The sequence below is a fragment of the Nannobrachium achirus genome (genome assembly GCF_963921795.1).
Source record: "Nannobrachium achirus genome assembly, chromosome: 4".
NCBI lineage: Eukaryota > Metazoa > Chordata > Actinopteri > Myctophiformes > Myctophidae > Nannobrachium > Nannobrachium achirus.
The window spans coordinates 50,523,690-50,544,887 of NC_137813.1; the positions used below are offsets into that span (position 1 = coordinate 50,523,690).

A 21,198-nucleotide genomic window follows, 5' to 3' on the forward strand; every position below is an offset into this window, starting at 1 on the left:
TGCCCTAACCCCAACCCTGTCAAAGTTTAGATAATGACTTTCCAGGTGATACATACTGTATATATATCCATGATTTGGCTATCAAAATAAATATGGAAATTACGAGCAGGCGTACAACAAGCAATACAGTGGAAGGAGGAGGAGGGAACTCGGGGAAGCCGTTTTGAAGAAGGAACTTCACTGTATTGTTTGTGGTGGAAGGAGGAAGAGGGAAGGGAATAGTTAGAGGAGGCAAGGGAGAGAGTACAGTACATCATTTGGAGGATTTACTGTCTGTCTGCAGAAGGAACTTCACCACAGCACCCAACTCAGAGCTCTGAGACACTCTGCTGGCATCCAAAACGTGAGATCACTTTAACCTTGTGTTCCTTGTTCATTAGAATAGTTATTGTTTTCAGAAGAATGTTGCAAAGAGTTGTTTAAAAGGTCATTGTTACATTCAGTAAACTGCATTTGAATCCATGTTTTGCTCTTCTGTAGCAGTGGCGGGATAAACAGAGTCTTAAGATGAATGACACACTGGAAAATGGCACCAACTCCTCCATCAACACCTTTCTGGTGCTGCACACTACTCTCAGCTCTATCCCCATCATCCTGGGTCTCCCCATCAACAGCTATGTTGTGTGGCTGATACTGAGTGGAGCTGGTGGGACAATTGCCTCTGAGTTCTTTTATCTCAACGTGACTGCATCTGTGATCTTCTTGTCCCTGTCCTCTGCCTTTTTCATTGCATGGCTCTTCACAAGCAACTTTATTGTTTTCAGCATTTGTGAATTGACTCTTTTTTTCTTCTTCTTATCTGTTCCATCGTTCCAGTGTTGTATCTGTGTGGAGCATTACATGGCCGTGGTTCACCCTGTGGTATTTATGAGGTACAAACCTCTTTGGTACAGGGTGGTCTGTTGCTGCGTTGTCTGGCTGGTGGTGCTTTTATTCAGCTTGTTAATGTTTTGGTCAGTAGATGTGTTGTTTTACATTGTACTGGGATTTTACATTGTGTGCATTTCTGTAGTGTCTTTCTGCTGCCTCTCGGTCCTCAGAGCTCTGAAACAGCCTGGGCCAGGAGAAGGACAGAGGGACAGTGGGGAGGGAAATGACATGAAGAGCAGGGCTTTTAAAATTATTCTGATCAGCTTGATAGTAATGCTACTGATTATAATGATTTATATTCCCTATGTTCTGTCTGCACTACTATCTAACAATAGCATCACAGTTGTTACAACCATCACATATGTACTATTCATGATGATATCAGTGTTTGCTCATCCTTTGCTCTACATCCACAAAGTAAGGAAACTGCCTTGCTTCAAGTATAGCTGAAAGTATAGATCCCTACCAGACCTGTGTGCAGTGTTGTATTGCTCCGGTCACACGGGTAGTCCCCGTATCTTTTCTGAGCAGGGTCACGCCTCTCACACGCACGGACATGCAAACAACCCCAAGATCACACCTCGACAACATTTACAAACGCTTTAGTGTCACAACTGGGTGTTTTAACAAAGTATAGGTCTATATGTTTTCTCCATATTTTAACTGGGGACACCCCTACCCTGACGAGCACTAAGAGTTGATGCATTACATTTTGTTCTATTATGAAAATAGCAGATCTACATGCTCACAACGCCTCTCAACGCGAGACGTTGTGAGCATGTCTATTTTGTGAGCACGGCTATTTTCACAATTTCTGGCCAATGTTTAATTTGTCATTTTAGAGATATTAAAAAGTCCTTAAAGAGGTGGTGCCATTATGATTGTGATTGGAAATATAATAAAAACAAATGTTGCTGACTATATTGTCTGAGGGAACCACAAATAGTATAGAGAAATAGAGTACAATTTAGATTTCTTTTTTTTTTACTTGGAATATTTCCAGTTTTCCTTTTACTTCTACTCCATTACATCTAAGTGGATGTACAATATGTGACTACATATTTTACTCCACTACAATTATTTGAACATTTTAGTGACTAGTATACTTTGTGGATTTTGATTATTAAAAAAACATCCACTTCAGCCATCGACATTTTGGCCATTTGAAAATAGCTGATCTACAATCAAAATATTTTTATACATTTTTAACTTGTAAAAGGGGACATTCTGCACAATGACTGATACTTTAAGTATGCTGCTGATTGCCATGAAAGGCAGAGGAAGAAAAGCCAACCTTTTCACATTGGACTATTATTATAGCAGCACCAGGAGGCCACAATATAACTGACCTGACTTGGTGGACTGAGGAGTACTTTTTCTAGTTCAAGCATGTTTTAATTAAAGGGGAAGACCCATTTTCAATATTGAACTATGTCATTAATATACCTTAGAGGAGTTGTGTGGAAATAGAAAAAAAGTTCCCCCCCTTCTGTGTTGCCTAGAACTGGAGGATTGATTTGGGGGTTTGTATTGTAAAGTACAACTTGATGACATGACATCACACCGTTGTACTTTACAATACAAACCCCAAAATCAATCCTCCAGTTCTAGGCAACACAGAAGGGGGGAAACTTTTTTTTCTATTTCCACACAACTCCTCTAAGTTATATTAATGACATATAATAGTTCAATATTGAAAATGGGTGGTCTTCCCCTTCAATATTACACAAGAGGGTGTGTGTTATCGTGAATATCGGCGGCACGCCTGCGCCTGCGTCTGCGTTGCTGCAGGAATGAGCGTAAGGCGAGTTCTATAGGCAGTGCAGAAGGGCCGATAATCACAATAACACATACCCTCAAGTGTAATATTGTAATTATACAACAGTTGCCCTAAAAAAAACACGTCAACTTCATTTCATTGTAATTAAGATATTCAATTCAAATGTGTAATTTTTTAATGCCAGATTTCGCTACTATGTATCTGAATTTCACATTTTACATTACTTAACATTTTGGAAAATTTCTCTCCTTCACTTTTCATTTCTACCTAAGACACAGCAGACAACATTCTGTATTGGGCTATTGGCTAATAGCTGTCATGTCTGTTTTCTTCAACAGTGTGGCTCATTCTGCCCTCTAGTGAAACTAAGAAATCATTACAGAACACTGGAGGCCCAGTCACATGCACTGTTTTTATTTTGACCTATTTTGGACCAATTCCGAGTAGAGAAAGACTCTGGACTAGAGGTCACAGTTTGTACCAATAACATACAAATGGTCACTGCCAGAACAGTCCTCTTACCCATGCACAGCCAAGCAACACAATAACATTTTAACAAGCGTCACAATGAAAAGAACCATACTCTGGGTAGTTTCATTGTAAATCTTCATATATAGGCCTACTGGCTAAGTCAATAAATATATATGTTTAGGTTATAGGATTTGCCTCTGTATTTGGATATTAGTGCTCAAAGTATAGCCCAACTAATAAAATATTATGCTATACCGGTACTATAAATGTGTAGTTGTCAAAAAATGCCAAGGCACACAAGTGCTAGCCTCGTAAACCAGTCTCTTCTGAGGAGTCAGTTTACTAGGCTACACAAGTGCACTGTTTGAGAACCACTGCACTCAGGCTAAAGATGAAACTGAAAGAAAATAGAGTCAACAGAGTGGGTGAAGGGTCAACATGGAGTTTACAGCATTACAGACTCATTATGCAGAGAGAGAGAGAGAGCACTCTAACAAGGTCAACAAGATCAATTGTAAATATTTGAGAAATGCTAAACAAAGCCTTTGGCAATAATGACTGAAGAAACACATCGATGGACACACAAACAAGTACAAGTAGGCTACTGTAAATCAGCGGTTCTCGACCTGTGGGTCGGGATCCCCAGGGGCGACGCCAAATTATTTTTGGGGGTCCCCAGATGATTAACTCAATGTGCAACATTGTTTACTCACTCAACAGTAAACAAATATATATATTTGGGGGTCGCGGCCTGAAAAGGTTGAGAACCACTGCTTTAAATGACAATACAAGTTTAAGAAAATAAGAATATAAATGCTGTAGCAGGGCATAGCCTCTTTTAGTGTTGAGCCTGATGCCTTAATTCCCACCTCTCTGCCATGAGTCAGCATGTGTCATCAGAGATAGGAAGAATGTAGGCTTCTGTAGGCTGCATATTAGAGGGTATAATGGAAGATATAAAACAACTGTTGGGCTTTCTGAGAAACGGAACTAAAAGTGAAAGTTAATTTCAGGATGTCTGCAAGTTGCCACTACACCATAAGTTTCATTTCATGGTTTCTATAACAGTAGAAAGACTGACCATATTATGCAGATTATGCACATGATGAAATGCACTCATCATCAAAATGTACACACTATGCAGGTACGACTAATGAACTCAGTTGAATCTACTCTATCTATTTTATTTAGTCACAAGCTCTTATTAATACATTGAATTGGTTTTAACAATAATACAATTTAGCTTGTATATAGTCTTTCCTAGTAGATCTTGCTTGTAGATCTGCTAAAATCCAAAGACTCAAAAACCACTCAACACCACATTCTCCCAAGTATCCCTGCGGTTGTACGTGACCGTTGGCAGCCAATAGCTTTCGAGATGGTACCATTTCTACCAATGAAGGTTGATTTCTACAATGATGGCGGCACCCGTACAAGGGCCAAAAAACTGTCATTTTTGCAGCATAGAAGCCAATGGCTTCCCACCGTATTTTTTTACAGTCTGTGTGGGACACAGGGACCTTAATGCACAATGAACTAGTATGGACTAAATAATGCAAAAAAGAGACAATATAACATCAAGATCTGTTTAACCAATTTAACCCTACTGTAGGCCTATACAAAAAGAAAAGAGGGTCCCTGGCACCATAATCATTTTCAGATAGGGGTCAGGCCGGGTGCCAAATACAAACCGATTAGGGGTCCTTGACAGCGGAACGTTTACTTTGAGGACCAACTAATGAACTAACATCATTAGTTCTCAAAGTAGGGTTCGGAGACCCCCAAGGGATCGTTGAAGGGGTTCTAGGGGGTCCCCAGCAAAATTAGTTAATACAGCATCACTGTGATTTTAACCACTTTAAAATCTTGGAATCACTTTTATTTTTAAAACATTTTATTGTTAAAACAATAAATCTTATCAGGCACAAATATTTCCAGTGTCCGGGGGCACAAATACAATTTGGGGTCCTTGACTTCTCACTCTCAAAGTGGGGTCTGGTGTTCAAAAGTAGTTAACATCACAATCATAACATTATCCATATAGTTTATACTCCCCCCCCCCTTTAACACAAATCTTCTCTTCTGGTGGTCCGCGGCCAAGAAAGACACATTTATTGCGACCGTAGGTCGCATTTACTACCAAAACCTCCACAGGCTGTCCGTGGGTGAGTGAGTGAGTGAGTCAGTCACACTTTTGCCCTGCTCATATCTCCACAACCGTTGCCCCCATCCATGCCAAATTTTGCACACACACTCCTTGACTGCCAAACTACAACCTCCAAGGACCCCCGGAGCCCCAGGTCCCTGGGGGTCCCCCAGATGTAAAAAATGACCAAATGTGGTCACACGTCACACTTTTTCCCTGCTCATATCTCCGTAACCGTTGACCCGATCCATGCCACATTTTGCACACACACTCCTTGCCTGCCAAACTACAACCTCCAAGGACCAGCTCCCTGGGGGACCCCCAAGTGTAAGAAATGACCAAATGTGAAAAAATGACCAAATGACCACCCCAACGGGGCAGCTCACGGGGAATTCCCGGGGACCACCCACTCCTCGTGCTCCAGAACGGATGCAAAAGTGGTGACGCCCCCAGTGGAGGACCCCCTCCACTGCAGCTCACATAAAATGCCGATAAGCGGTGCTTATCTCCCGATTAGGGAGTCTTATTGCGACCGTCAGGTCGCATTTACTACCAAAACCTCCACCGGCTGTCTGTGGGTCAGTCAGTCCGTCACACTTTTGCCCTGCTCATATCTCCACAACCGTTGCCCCCATCCATGCCAAATTTGCACACACACTCCTTGACTGCCAAACTACAACCTCCAAGGACCCCCGCAGCCCCAGGGACCCCCAGGTCCCTGGGGGACCCCCAGATGTAAAAAATTACCAAATGTGGTCACACGTCACACTTTTTCCCTGCTCATATCTCCGCAACCGTTGACCCGATCCATGCCAGATTTTGCACACACACTCCTTGCCTGCCAAACTACAACCTCCAAGGACCCCCCCAGCCCCAGGGACCCCCAGGTCCCTGGGGGACCCCCATATGTAAAAAATGACCAAATGTGCAAAAATGACCAAATGACCACCCCAACGGGCCTGCTCACGGGGAATTCCCGGGGACCACCGACTCCTGCTGCTCCAGAACGGATGCAAAAGTGGTGACGCCCCCAGTGGAGGACCCCCTCCACTGCAGCTCACATAAAATGCCGTAACTCGGGCTAGGAGCGTCCGGGAGAGCTGGGGCCGGTACCTATTTGTCCGCCAAGGCAACCCGGACACCCCACCCCTCATTTGTCACATGGCCCTCTTCTAGCGCCACCTTCAGGCCGATTTTTAAAACACACGTTTTCTGCCCACATAAACGCAACCATGTCACAGCTAACCCCACATTTTCTCTGCCAACCTAAACTATACATTGCCCACACAACTAGGAAGCAATGGCAGTTACAGCCCTCTTTGTGTATACATGTGACCTGACGGTCGCTTATCTCCCGATTAGGGAGTCTTACTGGTATACATACATTATAATTTGAGGGTCCTTCCTTCTTGACATCATGAACAAGTTAACCATGCTGCAGCCTGCAGTGCACTGGTGGTGAACCTGCTGCTGCGTTGTGCACGTTCGTGAACGCCCACTCTTTCTGACAAAACGAAACTTTATGCTCCGCGACTGAGCGACCGACCGTCGGACCGTGTCGCATTCTGCGTGTCTTCATCACTGTCGTCTGCATGCAGTCTGACAGACACTGTGGAAGTACGATACGATCCCCATTCTCCAGGGAAGACCCATGGTACGGCGTTACTTTGTACAGGTAGGAAAGCATTGTGTGACCGTGGACGTACATTGTGATTGAATGATAGCACGCTGTGCTTCGGAGCTTGTTGTGACGGGGGACACGCCACGGGCATAACTTGATGTGAGAGAAGCGCCCAGGTTTGCATGGATCGAGGCCTCGAAATAACGACTGTCTGATGTCGACGACATACAAAGTCGATAACAATAGTCATCTTTCTGTTTATCACTGATCTGTGACTGTGATGATGGTGATGATTTTTGATGATGAGTTTTGACTGCAGAGGTAGCTTTTAGCTCAACCAAAGGAGCTGTAGCCAAAACGAGACCCGGGGCGATTTCACTGTACGTTATATGTAATGATATCACATGATAAGTGTGTGTAACTGAAAAGTCATGCTTTTTAACCTACCATAAGGCCATTGTGTATTGCTGTATTGCATTAATGTGACTACAGTGTACAAACAAGGAAGTGGACTTTAGCATGCTTTCCCTGTGTGTGATTGGCTGAAGACCGAAGCGTTCGCTTATTATTGGATGTTGGGTATGTGTGTGGGAGGTGTGTCGCTTGTCTAAAGAACTTGGACGGGGATCAGTTTGCTTTATAGTGTGAAGATCCGGTCTGGAGCGGATACGTTTGCTTGCATGTATGTATGTGTAGTTTATCCGGATGCAGTAGGTGGGCTCTAGACCGGATCTGAGCACAGAACAGTAAACGGAAGCCAGCCTTTCTACAGATACTACGAAAACCCCCTGTTTACAGGATGGTTAAAATGAAAAGAACTGGTACCTTTGCCTTCTTTTTTTGGCAAAACGTTGGAAAACGACTATTAATTTAACCCTGGCATCCCATTATGTTATTATAGGTGGATAAATAAATCAATAGAATTTCCCAACGATTTAGAAGGTAGCAGATACATACAACAAGCCTGGGCTTGCCTGTTTGTCAGCTATTTTCGAGATATGTGTATTGGTAAAGTCTACACAATTTGGTATCATATATAAGATTAGGCTCAGTTCAATAGGCAACACTTAACAGCCTACCATGTTTAAAGCATAGAAGTCCATGTGAAACAGGCTGTTGTTATGGTGGTCTGATTTAGCAGAAATGAAAGTGAAAATATTCTGTAGTGACCCTAGGGTCCACCCCATGATTTTATTTTGGGAGGGGCCTCAGGGGGGTCCCCAGTTGACAAAAGTGAAAATGTAGCCTATAAAAAAAACACTATTACTGCATCAAAAGAAACATTGGCCAAACTGTCAAATAATATAAGAGAAAGGCAAACATTTTGAAAATAGCTGATCTGCAATAAGCCCCCTGTGATCTTGTAGATCGGCTATTTTCACAATATTTATCTGTGGAACCTACTAGTCAAACAAAATTGAATGCCCCAACTCTTACATTCCAAGTGCTTATCAGGGTGGGGGGTCCCCAGTTCAAATATTATTTTGGGGAGTCACGGCATGAAAAGGTTGATAGATGGAAAAAAGTACTCTATTTTCTTTTACTTGAGTAAAAGTATCAACACTGCAATGTAGAAATACTAATAGTGAAGCCCCTAATACACGTAGCAAGTTTTTCATCAATATCAACCAGCAACGACCAGAGGCGTCAATTGGGTATGGCCTTTGGCAGCGTCAGTGGATTAATCTTTTTGTGCCTTCACGCGTGCAAGACACCACAGTCATGTTGCCATACCTTATCAACAGGCATGAATTTATTTTATTTTACATTTTATCTTTTTCCCCTTTAGCCAAGGTATGGCAACTGCCATACCCAATTGACACCTCTGGTCGTTGCTGGTTGATATTGATGAAAAAATTGCTACGTGTATCATAGACTTAAAAGTCTGGAATTCAACATTTACTTGAGTAAAAGTACTAAAGTATTGCTATCAAAATGTACTTAAAGTACCAAAAGTAGAAAGTACTCATGATGCAGAATGTCCCATTTCACACATTTTCAATTGTACAAAAACTCTTTTGAAAATAGCAGATCTACAAGCTAACAATGCGTCACATCCCGATGCACTGTGAGCTTGTAGATCGGCTATCTTCAAATGGACAAAATAAGTGGGTAATGTATGTTTTGTAATAATAATAATCAAAATCTACAAAGTAACTAGTAACCTAGGTTATCAAATAATTGTTGTCGAGTAAAAGTACAGTATTTGCCTCTAAAATGTAGTGGTGTAGATTAAGTAAAAGTACTGACAATTGGAAGTAAAAATACCTCATAATTGTACAGTACAGTACTTGTCTTGGCTAAACGTATTTTGTTACTTTACGCCACTGTTCTAATCTACTGACATTATTCTCTTGTTGCAGAAGACTCCATTGAAGCCTGAAGAAGATGAAGTGCCCAAGTTGTGACCATACTATTGTGGAACAGACTGCAAAGTTCTGCAGTCAGTGTGGTTACTGTCTGTCTGCCCAGCCTTTGAACACCACACCTGGTTAGTATAATTATGCTGTACAAAAGCTGTTTAACCCATTAAGACCTGACATAGATTCTACAAATGCCTTCTAAAGCCCCGTTCACATTGAGCCGATCCCGGGGCCGAGGATCCCCGATCAGATTTCGGGAGGACCCCCCGGGAAAATCGTTTGGTCGGCCCCGGAATCGGTCTTGGGCTTGAACAGTACCCCGACACGATCGGATTATGTTAATTAGCTTTTTTATGACCTCGGGACTCGTCGGGAGCACTCACGATAATATCAAAAAAGTTTGATATTCTCGGGTCATCGGGTAGGAATCCTTTACAATTATTGTCGTCTGAATGAGCTCACGGGATTGCTTCAGATGATATGAAGCCAGCTCCTCCCTTTTTTTAGGCTGCGCAGAGTGTAGGCTATTCTGTCACCTCACAATAGAACAGCCTACACTTTTATTATTATAGCCTACTTACTTTTTACTTTAGCTTACTTTCTCCCTAAAATGAGTTCCAGGGGGTCCCCAGCTAAATGATATTGAGGAACCTAGGCCTGTCCCTATTCTATATGCTTGGATGAGGTGGTGGGACAGTAAAAAAAAAAGCGAGAGGTTAAACTTTTTTTTTTCTGCGACTGCACGCCCACAACGGCGAGGTTTGGACATTCATAATTGCTATTAGCTGATTAAGCTCATGTCTGTTTAATGTCTGGCTGGTTGCCGTTAAAATGCTGGTTGATGCATTTTAGGAGTGGACTCGGGCGTTCTTTTTTCTCTCTTTTTTTTTGCTGCGCAGATTTGGCTAGGGCAGTGTATGCTGTTCTATCACCTCACAAAAATCTCGCGTCTCGCACATCTCGCGTCTCGCTTGCCAAAAAAATAACTGAATATATAATTATAATATCTATAAAGTGAGCAGCGGCCAGTGTGCGCACAGTACCTAGAAGACTAGCCTACCAACCTACCTTTGTTTTTATAATGTTTTGTCATGATGGCGCAGTTATCACTTGTGTGCAAAGGACGATGATACACGAAAGAAGAATGTAACACCAACTTCTACCAATTATCCATTGCTGTGACAGACAGGCTGAGACAGCCAACGTGCTTCCATGTAGACTACATAATCCACTGGGTCCAGCTTGGTTCAGATCAATCATATCAACATAACGGTAATAACACCAACCAAAGTCTAAAACACGGTGCCGTCAGCAGCTGTGTTGTGTGAGTGACAAGCCTGATTTGCGCTTCGCCGTATCAGCGACCACCACCTGGAACTGATGCGCTAATTATTGATCTGACCAGGGGTGAGATGCCATGGGCTCGCGTGTGCTATAGTTTCGCGCAATGATGTAATGATTAATTTGAGCAAGATATAACATTTTAAAAGGCTTTTATAGGCCTAGCCTAGGTCTACTCTTAATACTTTTTTCACGATGTAGCGCACTACATGTTCAAGTTCAAACTCTTTCATGCTCACAAGACTTCACACAACATGTCGCTTTGATGTCATGCAGGATGTAATGGGCAATTTCCTATATTGATCAGATACACATACACACCTGAAAGCATTCACGCTGATGAACAGTTAATTTGAGCAGTGATGGAAAAAGTACTCCAATTCTTTACTTAAGTAAAAGTATCAATAGGCCTACTGCATTATTAGCTACAAATATCGCACAGACAGAGAGGGAGAGGGAGAGAGAGAGAGACTCTTTATTATAGACTATAGCGAATATATTTGTTTAATTTCGCCGTTTTAATATTTAATTAGTAGCACTGCCACTGAAGAAAGCACCATGCGTGCCTTAATTGTTAAGAGGCTGCGCAAAAAAAGAAAAGGAAAAAAAGCAGCTGATCAGCGCTCGACGGCACTGTCATTTGATGCACATTTCCAGTAGGCTACTTTATGTCACCCATCCCCGCAGATAATGTGATACACGCTCCATATAAATGACGTTCCAACCTGCATCTTCGAGGTGGCTTTTGATGGCGTTTCACCTCGCTAAAAAACCTCCATGATTTTCACCTTCAACAGATTGGCAGCACTGCGGGACTCATTGCATATGCGAACAGAAGGTAATAAAATGGATTTGGGAGCATAGCCTAATTACAATGGATGTCTCATAAAAAACAATATATATTTTATAGTTGAAGGGCAAATACACTTATACACAGTAGTATGGTCAGCAATGTGCGAACGTTAGATAGCGAATATATTTGTTTAATTTCGTCATTTTAATATTATAAAATCACAACCCATTTCCTTAGAATATATGTAGGCCTATGTAAACATGGTTTCATCTTAAAGGAACCCTTTCTGTACATCTTGTACCCCTGTGGGTCCCGATCCACAGGTTGAGAACCATCTAGTCGTGTCTCTCATGGCACCACCCCCCCGAGATCGTGGGTGGCTAGAATCGCGAGACGTCGGTCTCATTTGTAATGGTCTGAGATATTTCACTTGGCACAGCGGGATATACCGGGCCCGAATTCAAGACTGTCGTTTGAAATGAACACCGATAAACCCCCGGGCACGAGATCTGATCGGATCCAACATCGCGTTTCGTCTGTGAGGCTCTTAAACCAGTAGTTCTTTCAAGATTTTTCAAAAATGTAAAAAATGAACAAATACATGTAGCCTACAAGCTCGCAGCACGGCATGAAGGGATGCACTGCGGCTATTTTTGAATGGCCAACGCAAAAATCTAAAATGACACGGATGCTTTGTCGGGTTAATGGGTTAATCTTTATACAACACCCCCAACCCCTTTATAGATTTTAAATGGGAACACAATTCAATTCAATTCAATTCAAATTAGCTTTATTGGCATGAGAAAACATACACTTACATTGCCGAAGCAAGTGTCAAAATATAAAAAATAAATGTTGAAAAAGGGGAACGTACATACAGTTGGAGGGGGTACAGCATTGTGCAAACAGAGCTATGTCACATTTTGGCGTTATGTACATGTTATATTTACAGGGTATAAAGCTTTTTCTTTTAACAAATGGCAGCATTTACATTCACTTTGGGACCAAAAAAAACCCCTGCATTTTTCCTCAAAACAAATTTAAGTAGTATACAAAAGAAGCCTCAGATTTAAAATGCGTTTAAAGGTAGCAGCTCGGTTTATAAAGTATGTGCAGTTAGGTCTAGAGGTCCCTCAATGGTTTGTAGTCCTTAGGGCAGGGGTGGGCAATTATTTTTTCCATGGGGCCACATGAACAACAGAAAATATTGTGGAGGGCCCGGCCAAAAGGCAGTGCTAACTAAACACATGGCTTTACCTCCGACTTCAGTAAATAAATACTTAGCTGTCCAATTTTTGTTGAAAAACCCGACTTTTCTTTTTTTAGCCACTTTAGCCATTTTTGATGGGTAAGGTAAGGCAGGTTGTCTTGACTTGTGACCAGTCTGACCACCTGCTTGTTATTGAGACATCCAATGATCACGCACACGTGCTGATGTACGCATTGCGACCATATGTATGTGAATAAAAAACTTCAAAATAAAATAAATGTAGCTTTAGTCCATGCATGAGGTAAAATTAGAAAATGTGTTTATTTTGTAATTTACCATTAACCCTACAAGGGCCAGTCAGAGTAAACCAAAGGGCTGCATGCGGCCCCCGGGCCGTACAATGCCCAGGTCTGCCTTAGGATATTCTTCTGCCAATGTATATTCTCTTTTTATTGCTACAGTAAAGAGCATTCCATTCCATTTTGCTTTGGTTTTGGGTTGTCTCTTTCCAGTATGTCAGTTAGCTTTCTTTTTATTTTCTTATAATCTGGTTTAGTCCCCAGAGACCCTTGTCAAGTTGACTAAGGGCCTCCCTGTATGTTTTCTCTATGGTTGAGGGCTATTTTATGACACACACGCACACACACACAAACTGGAAGATCAGGTTGGTCTGTCAAATATGGTTCTAAGCTGATTTGTGTCATGCTCTAACCACAGGAGGGCACTGCCACTTCTTTTTTATGGGCTGGGATATGACTGGGATTGGTTAAAATTGTGATTGTGATAAATTAAATTAAATAGTGAAAATGGATATACTGTATGTGTTTAAAACATTGCTGTGCCAGGTCATTCAACTCGACTTGATGTAATGTTACTAAAACAATTCATCTTGTGTCAGCCGATTCAAACATTAAAATAAGACTCAAACAAGCAAAACAAAACCAAAAAGCAAAACATATTTTTTTATATAGTTTATATAGCTACTCAATTAAAAACAAATATTTCTAATTTTGTAAAAACATCTGTGGACCTTGTTCTCCTTATCCAGATGCAGGAAGCGTGCCTGTTTCCAAATCTTCAGAACCAGATTTGGTTGGAACTGAAAATCCCCCCTCATCTGTGGACAACCATGAATCTAGTCGATCCCCTAAGCGGCCAAGTGACGAGAACGATATCTTACCCAACCCCAAGAAAAAGGTTTGTATAAAGTGTCTCCACGGTGAGAATTGTGGTGCAAAATTACTGTGAATCATTGAATTGTTTCCCACAAGTAAGAGTGTGTGTGTGTGTGTGTGTGTGTGTGTGTGTGTGTGTGTGTGTGTGTGTGTGTGTGTGTGTGTGTGTGTGTGTGTGTGTGTGTGTGTGTGTGTGTGTGTGTGTGTGTGTGTGTGTGTGTGTGTGTGTGTGTGTGTGTGTGTGTGTGTGTGTGTGTGCGTGCGCGCGCGCGATTTGTCTCTATGTATTTTAACTTTTCAAGGAGTAGTGTAGAGTTCTCTCTCTCACTCACTGCTGCCGCTAAAGAGTCATGTTTTCCTTAAACATGCTTTAAGTGATACTGTTTTATTAAAATTAATGTTAAATATCTCTATATTCCAATAGTATTCAAAGCGTTAGAGCAGTGGTTCTCAAAGTGGATTTTAGGGACCGTGGGTTCCTTTAGGGGGGTCTAAATTGACCCCTTTAGAGTCTGTAACTCTGACAGTGTACAAATGGAACCAAATGAACGCTTTGGAACCAAATAAACCCATCAGAGTTAAGGGGTGTGGCCTTGAAATGTGAAAGTTTGAGAAGCACTGCTATAGAGTGTTGTTCAGCAGAAGGGAACTCTCTAGCCTTTTCAGTTTTTCATACCAATTTCAGGATAGATAGAGAACTTACAGGATAAACAACTGGAATTTGTGATGAAACAAACAAACAAACAGAAATGGCATACAAAATTGGAACTGGAACATTGTAAAATTGAAGCTGATAAATGGGTTCTCTGGATGAAATTGTTGACCCATTTGAAAATGTATTTTCCGCAGTTACTAAACAAACACTATACTATCAGAATATAAAGCTTTAACATTTTATCAAAACACATGTGTTTTAGCCAAAACATATCACTTACACTTATAGCACCTTGAATGTGACTTGTATACAGACACAAGTAACAGTAACCAACTCCTTGTGTAAACATTTTTAAGTCAATAAGTCGAGGAGACAGTACAATAATAGACCACTGAAAGGAGAAGTAGAAAGAGACAGATTCTACAGCATAGTTCAGAGAATCCCACATTGGATGCCCAAGACGCCACCAAGAATCTTTAAGTGCCCAACATTTTATTGATTTTACCTTATTTCGGAGGCTCAGAGTAAAAGTAATCTTTTTTTTATTTATTCTTTTTATAATTTTTATCCCACGATTTTGCAACCCATTTTCACCCAGTGCCAATTGCCTATGTAATCCTGGGCTCTGCTCTCCCTCTGCCACGCCTGGGGAGACAACGGACTGACCTCATGCTTCCTTCAATGCATGAGTAGTCCAAGTTGTTTCTTTTCACCTGACAGGGGGGATTTCCCCGGGATGGATGTAGCGCGCGTGTATATAGTAAAAGTAATCTGAGTAAATGTAATCGAGTACTTCCTTTTTTCCCATAGTATTTTCACTTCGAACAGAACAATGACAATCACAGCCATCAGGGCTTTTGTAACGGCCGGTAGAGAAGGGCTCGTTTTAAACGTGATTTAAAAGTTAGATTATGAGATAAATGCACTTATCCTCTAATCTAAATACAGTGTTGTGAATCTCATAACACTGGCTCTCTATGAGGAAACGCGACTTCCTGGTCACGTGATCTCCCGTTGCATTCTCTTCAGCCGCGGCAGGCCCATGCAGTAAGCTACAGTTTGATATAAAACAATAGCCGACATGTCAAACGCGTTGTGGAGACATCAAAGAGTTTGACGTGTTGGCGAGGTCGTGGGCATCCAATGTGTTAAGTAAGTTAGAGCAAAGCGACAAAAATGCAGTCTGAAATTTCCAGCACTGATTATAGCAACATCAGGTTACAAATGTACAGATAAACGGCACATATTAATTAAATTAAATTGATGTTGTGAATTTTTGTCTTTACAGAAAAAGAAACGGAAGAGGGCCAAAAAGAAGAAGGATGACCCCACTTTGGATCCGGAAAATGTGACCTCTGAGCTGTCCAACATCTCCCTGGCAGACAGCGGGGGGAAGAAGACCGAGGACGGTGGAGAGTCCTCTGAAAGTGACTGCTCATCCAGTGCATTGGAAGAAATGGCAGACTTGTCCCACGACGGTGGTTCTTCACTGCCTAGATCTTTAATAGCTGAAGGTCCTGTCATTCCTGGTGATTCTTCGCTTGAGAGCCAGCCTAGATCTTTAGTGGCGCAAAGTTCTGAGAGCACGCCCGTCGCTCACTGTGAAAACGGTTCCGCCGCACCAGAACCCAGTGCATTGTGCAGTCACAATGCTGCTGCAGATCAGAGTAGCACGCCATCGGGAGAGAGCAATGAAAAAACATCAACCCAGGTGACGGAGGTCGCTAACCAGAAGGGTCAAAAGACTGAATCTAAAAGTTCAAAGACCAAGAAAGACATGCCCAACAGCAAACATGCTGAACTGGACCAGAATGCCAATGCGGATCAAAAGGCTAACCAGGCTGGGCAGGCGAAGCAGAAAGACAAGACCAAGGCACCAGGCCAACAACTGAAGCAGACATCTTCTGTTGAGCAAGGGATGGTTTTTGGCTCTTCTGATGCTTTAACGGTAATCGGAACATTTCTGTTTATTTTTTGTCATAAAAATAGATGCTATGCTGCTTGTCAGACTAATTACTTGCGCCAGCAGAGTGCGCAAGTACTGCGTTCGGTGCCGTATGTTTCCGGCTGTCTGTTTACGGTCGACAGTACTAAGGCATGGCCTTTAGCTAATGAGGGTGCAACATTCTCGGTGACGTCACCACCAACAAGTGCGCCCTGACTTAAATAACCCTCACTCTAGATGTGAGGTCACTGAGACGTCACCAGAGATACTTAAAGTGTGGTTCCTGTGGAAATAAGCCTCGGCTTTCTAGGATCTCCTTTTAGTTGACCTTGTACCAGTGATTTGTACTGTCATGAAACTGTACTTTTTTCTATTGCAAACTTCTAATAAATTCTTCAATCAATCAATCAACCAACAAGTGTCGTCACGTCATACTGTATACCCACATACCGAGCACCGATCGCATTTCTTGTGCGCCACAAGTGCACAAGGAGCAATTTGGCACCTCGACAGAGTGCAGTCTAGTTGTGAGATGTGATTCTTACTTATTTGAATGTAATTTCAACAGGCTAAAAGCAGGGCCTCCAGTGTAGACCCAGAGGTGAAGGCAGAACACATGGAGGTGCAGCAGTCTGCCCATGTGGGAGGAGGTGACTCATCTGCACCTACGACCTCTGACATCAGCAGAGAAAAGACGGCCAACAGTGATGATAGCACAGAGCCCGAGGTTCAGGGTGTCCCACCAACAAAAAGGTACAGTAATCACATTCTTACATTGACATTGTGAAAGGGACACAATCACACTGTCGATCTGCATTTCAATTCATTGTTGAATGTTATAATAGAATCACATACTAGTGACAATTCCCCATTCTGTCTGTTAAAACCTTTCTGTGTTCCTATTAGGGGTTTCACAGAATAATAGAATATTCAACTATTTGAATATCAAAGCAACTATTCAACACTATACATCAAAGTTGAATATTCGCTGATATTGTATAGTATAAATTAATTTAATTGATATTAAAAGAACATTGTGATATATCACCCGCGAATATTGGACTATTTGAATACCTTTTAGTATTTGAAAAATCTGTATTTGTGATTGCCAGAGTCTCATGATTTTCTTTAAATTTTAACTAAGATAACTATGTTGCTGTAAAAATAATTGAACAATTTGTCACAGCCACCGAGGGTAGCGGTTAAAAACAAGGAAGGGAGGGATGCAGGCTTCACATTCATGGATTTGACCCTAGTGACATCAGTGGGGTACTTTTCAGATATTCACAGAAGACGACTCCGTTTCATGGCTGCGAATGGAACCTTTAACCCTACAACAAGTACTGAGACATTGTGATGGTGTCCCTTTAAACATGTGCATTTAAATTATTGTGACCAGTGTGTTATGATTTTTCATTTACCAAATTGCAGGACAACAAGGGCAAGTAGCAAGCAAGTGGTGGAGGGCGATAAAGAAATGTCATCTCACACATCTAAGCAGACTCCAGCTAACCTCTCAGGAGGCAAAACAAGTACATCTCCACAAGGTTCAGGTAAAGCATGCTGATAAACCAACCAATGTGTTGGTTTGTTCTTTAGGGTAGTAGCTGAGAACAAGTGCTAATTTTCAGCTACACCCTGCAGTAGGATATAGTAGCAGGACCTTCTAATGAAAACAATAAGTAAAGTGAATGTGATTGTTTAACCGATAATATTAATTGATTACAACTCAGTTTACAGTGAAATGGTTAATTATTAATATCCTTTGTATCTGTGCATTATTGTGGGGGAATAATAAAGTCCTGTCCTGTCCTGTAGGAACAAAGGTCGCTAACCAGAAAGCTCAAAAGACCAAGAAAGACATGACCAACACCAAACTTACTGAGCTGGACCAGAATGCCAATGAAGATCAAAGGGCCAATCAGGCTGGGCAGGCGAAGCAGAAAGACAAGACCAAGGCACCAGGTCAACAACCGAAGCAGACCTCTTCTGTTGAGCAAGGGATGGTGTTTGGCTCTCCGGCTTTAAAGGTAATGTGACGATTACAACTAGAAAGATGCAATTGGAAATTGCAATTGTGGTTGCCTTGACGCGAGTCACACTTGCAGATATCTCTGTATCTGTCAGTCCCAGTCTTGTTCGAGCGGTGCTAACCATTCCTTTTTATGCCCATATATAGAGATCCCTGATGTCATCAATATTAAGCCCATTATATCTTGGAATGCCCATATATGGATATACTGTTTCTGTCTCATGTGTGTTCTGTTCGATGAGACAATGATGAGCATGTACTTTAACTCCAAGCTTATTTATTCAAGATCAAACAGGGTACAATGTTTCCATGCAGGTGCATGGTCCCTAGGCCTACATAAACTGACTTCCTGTCTTTGTTCTTGCCAACATATAGATTGAGCAGTACTACCTCACTTGTGACACCTTGTGGCTACAGTCCAAGGTGTCTATCTAGGTGGGGGAAGAAAGATGGAAAACACATGCCTGTCAGACTAATTGTGGGGTGTGTGTTTCTTACCTATTTGAATGTAACGTCAACAGGCTGACAGCATGGGCTCCAGTGTAGACCCAGAGGTGCAGGTGGAACACATGGAGGTGCAGCAGTCTGCTCATGGGGGAGGAGGTGACTCAGAAAAGACAGCCAACAGTGATAACACAGAGCCCGAGGTACAGGCTCCACCCAAAAGGTACAGTCATCAAATTCTTTGACATTCGATTCAATAAATAAATACATTCACGGTAGATGATCTTGATCTAATTTGCTTTTCTTAACTAACTTTCAGAATTACCAGGTCGAACAAGCAAGTTGCAGCAAGTGCCCAAGTCTCAATCTACTTCCATGCTGTTCTCTCAAAGGATTTCAAATTTGATCAAAGCGAAGACCAGATCTTTATCAGGGCGGGATCACTTATTGGAACATGGGATGACAATGCAGCTGAGCTCTATGTGTCTAAGTGAGTTTTTCCAAAACAAACATACCATCTTACACCTCCAGTTGCACTGTTGTACACAATGCTGTTTCTTTCTTCAAGCTTAGCTCCCATTGCTTTTTCTCATTGAAATTCAGTTAATTAGACAGGCAGTATAGCAGATAACCTTGACCTTTTCAATTAATGAATTTATCAGGAAAACAGTGATTTTCCTTCATATTAGGAAGTGTACATACTGTAGATATTGGGCATATGAGCTCCAGGCAGTACTACTTGTCAACCAGTAGGTGTCCTATCCAACATCAGGGAGACCACCTCCAACCACTGCACTTATCTACTACTACGCTATGTACGGAATCTAGTTTACTACTCAATCGTGCAGATTGTTAAAATGTTTTATTCTTTAAAATAAATGCGGGTTGCCATCTGCCTCTCCCTTGTTCGGGGAGGCGATACACACGATGGACAGTAACATTCCCAATAACAATAATTAACTTATCAGCTCAGCTCAAGGCTTTAGCAAAGGTAGTTCATGGTTTGTTCTCTGGCTTCCAGAACTTTGATCTCTTCCCATTTCTCATTCTTTTTCTTTTCTCCTTCCCCTCCATTGCTCTCATTTTGCTCACTTTGGTATTGTTTGATTAACCTGGTTAAATGGCAGTAATGGAAAATGTTATGAATGAAATGTGTTTTAATCTTCCTTTCTGTTTCACACAGGGATCTCGGAGAAGATGGACTTTTAGTTGAGGGCAGCCTCGTTACAACAAAAGATGAAGTCAATGTGTCTATACCATACAAGTATATTGTCTGGAAAAACAAAAAGAACAAATATGAGTATGAGTACATATACAAGCTGGATTCTTCAAACATTACCAACAGGTGTTTGTTTGTAAAGTCCCATCTTCTCACCACGGAAGGTGAGGTCACAACGCTTAATTTCATAGCTTTATCTAGAGAAAACGTGAAATATAGTATACAAATATAGTATTTGACTTACATGACTTTGTCTCTTTTGTGATAGGGGACTGGCATCAGTATGACGACATGATCTGCGCCGAGCCGTCGAAGAACATGCTCAAGCGGATCAAAGACTCTGTGAAAGATGCCTTCTGGCCTGAACAGAAGAAGAGCCTAATCCAAGGCAGAGACTTTGCAGGGAGAGTCATGCTGGAAACTATATTTGATCTCCTCAGGAGCTGGACCGATGTCAACCTGAAGAGCTTCCAGATCCAACTGGATCAGTTCTTTCAGATTTATGCGAACCCCTTTGTGTTTGAGGACACAAGGAGGACACAGAGATGGTACTCCTTGGACTATGGCGGGGATGAAGTAAGTACATTGCTTACAGTATTCATACATATATAGTCAAATGTGATGATTTTGATTGTGCCCACATCGCCAAACATTAGTTGTAGACAGCTTGAAAACACATTGTTTGTAATTTGTATTAATATACTGTCATCATCCCCCCGTGCTTTGATTTCCTAGGTCAAGATGATGATCAAGGAATTCATGCTAGAACGCGTGACTCCTCAGTTGCAGAAGATGGATGGAGATGGGAAGAGCCATTTCATCCAGGATCCACTGAGAGCAGCTGTGATCATGCTATATGTGTGGAGAAAACATTCTCTCAAACTGCACCCGAGTGAGCTCCATCGACTCTGCAATGCCCTGTGCTTGCCCAATCTGGCCAAAGATGACTTCCTTACATTTTGGAACGGTTTTTCAAATGCCATCTCAAGTCTCAAAAAGTATGTCCTTGCGTTCCTTTCCAGTAAAATCACACACAGGTTATAGTTAACAGAGAGTGACAAGATGAAAGGATTACAAAGTATGCTTGACCAGTTTGTCAACCAGGCCTCATGTTTGTGGGCTAAGAAACATGA

At 41.8% G+C, this 21,198-nt stretch overlaps 1 protein-coding gene across 6 annotated transcripts in view; it reads left to right on the plus strand.

The window, feature by feature from the left end:
* The first annotated feature begins 6,824 nt into the window (after nucleotides 1-6,824).
* Nucleotides 6,825-21,198, plus strand: part of LOC308283270 (E3 ubiquitin-protein ligase rnf213-alpha-like) — a 70,829-nt gene continuing 56,455 nt past the window's right edge. For 4 of the 6 annotated variants that reach the window (XM_080723660.1, XM_080723663.1, XM_080723662.1 and 1 more), the window contains exons 1-12: nucleotides 6,838-6,942; nucleotides 9,252-9,379; nucleotides 13,644-13,792; nucleotides 15,714-16,373; nucleotides 16,939-17,123; nucleotides 17,802-17,923; nucleotides 18,189-18,400; nucleotides 18,924-19,069; nucleotides 19,166-19,336; nucleotides 20,030-20,229; nucleotides 20,334-20,641; nucleotides 20,801-21,063. In XM_080723660.1, coding sequence (XP_080579786.1) covers nucleotides 9,277-9,379; nucleotides 13,644-13,792; nucleotides 15,714-16,373; nucleotides 16,939-17,123; nucleotides 17,802-17,923; nucleotides 18,189-18,400; nucleotides 18,924-19,069; nucleotides 19,166-19,336; nucleotides 20,030-20,229; nucleotides 20,334-20,641; nucleotides 20,801-21,063 — 2,519 coding nt within the window. In that variant the 5' untranslated portion in view covers nucleotides 6,838-6,942; nucleotides 9,252-9,276. Of the gene's footprint in view, nucleotides 6,943-9,251; nucleotides 9,380-13,643; nucleotides 13,793-15,713; nucleotides 16,374-16,938; nucleotides 17,124-17,801; nucleotides 17,924-18,188; nucleotides 18,401-18,923; nucleotides 19,070-19,165; nucleotides 19,337-20,029; nucleotides 20,230-20,333; nucleotides 20,642-20,800; nucleotides 21,064-21,198 lie in introns of all 6 variants that reach the window. The other 2 variants (XM_080723661.1, XM_080723664.1) reach the window with 2 other exon arrangements.